We start from the raw sequence: 2,460 nt of genomic DNA on the forward strand, positions 1-2,460 counted from the left end.
CCTCCAACTCTTGGGCTTAAGTGATCCTCTTGCCTCAGCCTCCCAAGTAGCTGGGACTACAGGCACCTGCCACAACGCCTGGCTATTTTTTGGTTATAGTTGTCATTGTTGTTTGGCGGGCCCAGGCTAGATTCAAACCTGCCAGCTCCAGTGTATGTTTCTGGCGCCCTAGCCGCTTAAGCTACAGGCGCTGAGCCCACTTCTGTTCTTTAAATTCACTAATCCTTGGCTCAGCGCCTGTAGTTCAGCAGCTAGGGTGCCAGCCACATACACCAGAGCTGGCAGGTTTGAATACAGCCCAGGCCTGCCAAACAACAATGACAACTCCAACCAAAAAAAAGCCAGGTGTTGTGGTGGGCACGTATAGTCCCAGCTACTTGGGAGGCTGAGGCAAGAGAATCGCTTAAACTCAAGAGTTTGAGATTGCTGTGATGCCATGGCACTCTACAGAGGGCCTCTACTGAGGTCAACATAGTGGGACTCTGTCTCAAAAAAAACCCCTAATAATCCTGCCTAGCCCCATCCCTAGCTTTGCCTAACCCCACCCATAGCCCTTACCTTAACCCTAACCCTAACCATAACCATAACGTCTCTGCCTGGGATTCAAATCTAGACTGCCTACATCATAGCACGGTACCTTTTTCCACTAAGCTATGAAAGCAGCTGGTTATACTAATTTTTTTTTTAAGTAAGACCAATTATTTTGTAAAATATCTCCACTGGGGTATACCTGCATCACTTATTACTGTGATGATTGTAAAATGGTGATTTCTAGTGCCATCATTCCCTGTGCAATTTATTTTTTTTTTCAGTTCTTTTTTTAAATTTCAGATTAATATGAGGGTACAAATGAATAGGTTACCATGTTTGCATTTGTTAGGTAAGGTCCATGCTATAGTTGTGCCCCTCACCCAGGAGATATGCCATATACTTTTACATCATGCCCATTAGGTGAGAGCTTGCCAATCCCTCTACCTCCCTGTGCATTTTATTAATTGGCATTCTACTATATGGAAGAGTTGTCCCTTGTCTCACTTTTTTTTTTTTTTTGTGGGTCAGTGTGGATTCACAGATTCTTATTATTCAATAGGTTATAATCCATTACTGTTGTCCATTTTGATGCTTAAATTTTCCTAAATTTAGGGTGGCTCCTGTGGCTCAAAAGGATGGCTCATATGCTGGAGGTGGCAGGTTCAAACCCAACCCCGGCCAAAATAAATAAATAAATAAAATAAAATAAAATTTTCCTAAATTTAGCCAGTGGGAGTTTCTTCAACTGGATTCTGTGTCCTTTAAACATGGCATCATTCTTTTCTGACCACTTTTCTTAATTTTCTGGACAACGTTATATTCCAGGCTCATCTTTTATTATTGATAAATCATCTGCCTAGATTTTTTTTGGTCTTAGTTTTCAATGTATATGCAATCTGTTATTTTCTTACTATTGGAATGTTTGAGGATGAATTATTCATTTCCTAATATTCTGAATTAGGATTAGAATCAGAATTTTAGGCTAGAAACAGCATCAGATTATTAGGAAATGGATTAAGTCATCCTCAGATTCTAATTCTAAAGGACATTTTTACTGGTTCTTCTCCCTTTATGTTTTATAGGTAACCATGGAGCTTGTTACAGATAACAAAGATTTCACTAGTGTTAATACTAAATTAAGTAGCAACACCCAGCATACCCCACTTTGTGCTCCTGCAAGTGCAGATAAGATACTTCCAGTACCTAACCAAGAAACTACCTATACCAGAAATCCACAAAACCTAAATCTGATTCATGAGGAAGCTGCTGAGAAAGCTTGGAATTTGGTACTCTCCAACCCAAAGTCACCAAGCTCACATCCTTCAACTTTTAAGACTATGCCAGCCTCCCACAATTTAGAAAAGCAGACAAATGGTTCAACAAAAGAGAGTGCTTTGCTGTTACACATGCTATTGATGGTGCCAGATGGGAAAGATTTCGTTACTGGAGAATCTGAGAAACAACCACCATGTAATATTTACTTAACTTGCAAACTCTTCAGCACAGAGGAAGTCACTAGATCTATCATCGCATGGGGCACAACACAACCAGTCTTTAACTTTTCTCAGGTAATTCTGTATATTCCGTATCCATTAGGGGTTACAGCAATGGGAGACACATATGTTTCCCAAATCATAATTTTATCTTAAAAGAAATCCAGAATGTTCAGACTGGAAGGGACCTTTGTGATTATCTGCTTTGCAGATCCAGTCCTGCTTAATGGATGGAAAGAGAAAAAGGCACTGCCAACATTTTAAAACTTTCTATATCTTTATTTTTCTATCCTGTTTGAGTTCCTTTGGTTTCCCACTATTTCTTTTGCTTGAGTTCTGAATCCTATTCCTTTCTGCTTTCTCTAGAACTTTGAATGAACTTACCTACCTTTCCTGTATCGTCTATTTCTTCTTCTTCTTTTTTTTTTTTTTTTTT

General features: G+C 39.4%; 1 protein-coding gene across 1 annotated transcript in view; it reads left to right on the plus strand.

Annotated features, from left to right (window-relative positions):
• Nucleotides 1-2,460, plus strand: part of C2CD3 (C2 calcium dependent domain containing 3) — a 142,218-nt gene that overhangs the window by 53,624 nt on the left and 86,134 nt on the right. The window contains exon 14 of the mRNA XM_003780906.3: nt 1,614-2,099. Coding sequence (XP_003780954.1) covers nt 1,614-2,099 — 486 coding nt within the window. The remainder of the gene's footprint in view (nt 1-1,613; nt 2,100-2,460) is intronic.

This window comes from Otolemur garnettii, unplaced genomic scaffold (genome assembly GCF_000181295.1).
Source record: "Otolemur garnettii isolate 467f Iridium unplaced genomic scaffold, OtoGar3 scaffold00001, whole genome shotgun sequence".
NCBI lineage: Eukaryota > Metazoa > Chordata > Mammalia > Primates > Galagidae > Otolemur > Otolemur garnettii.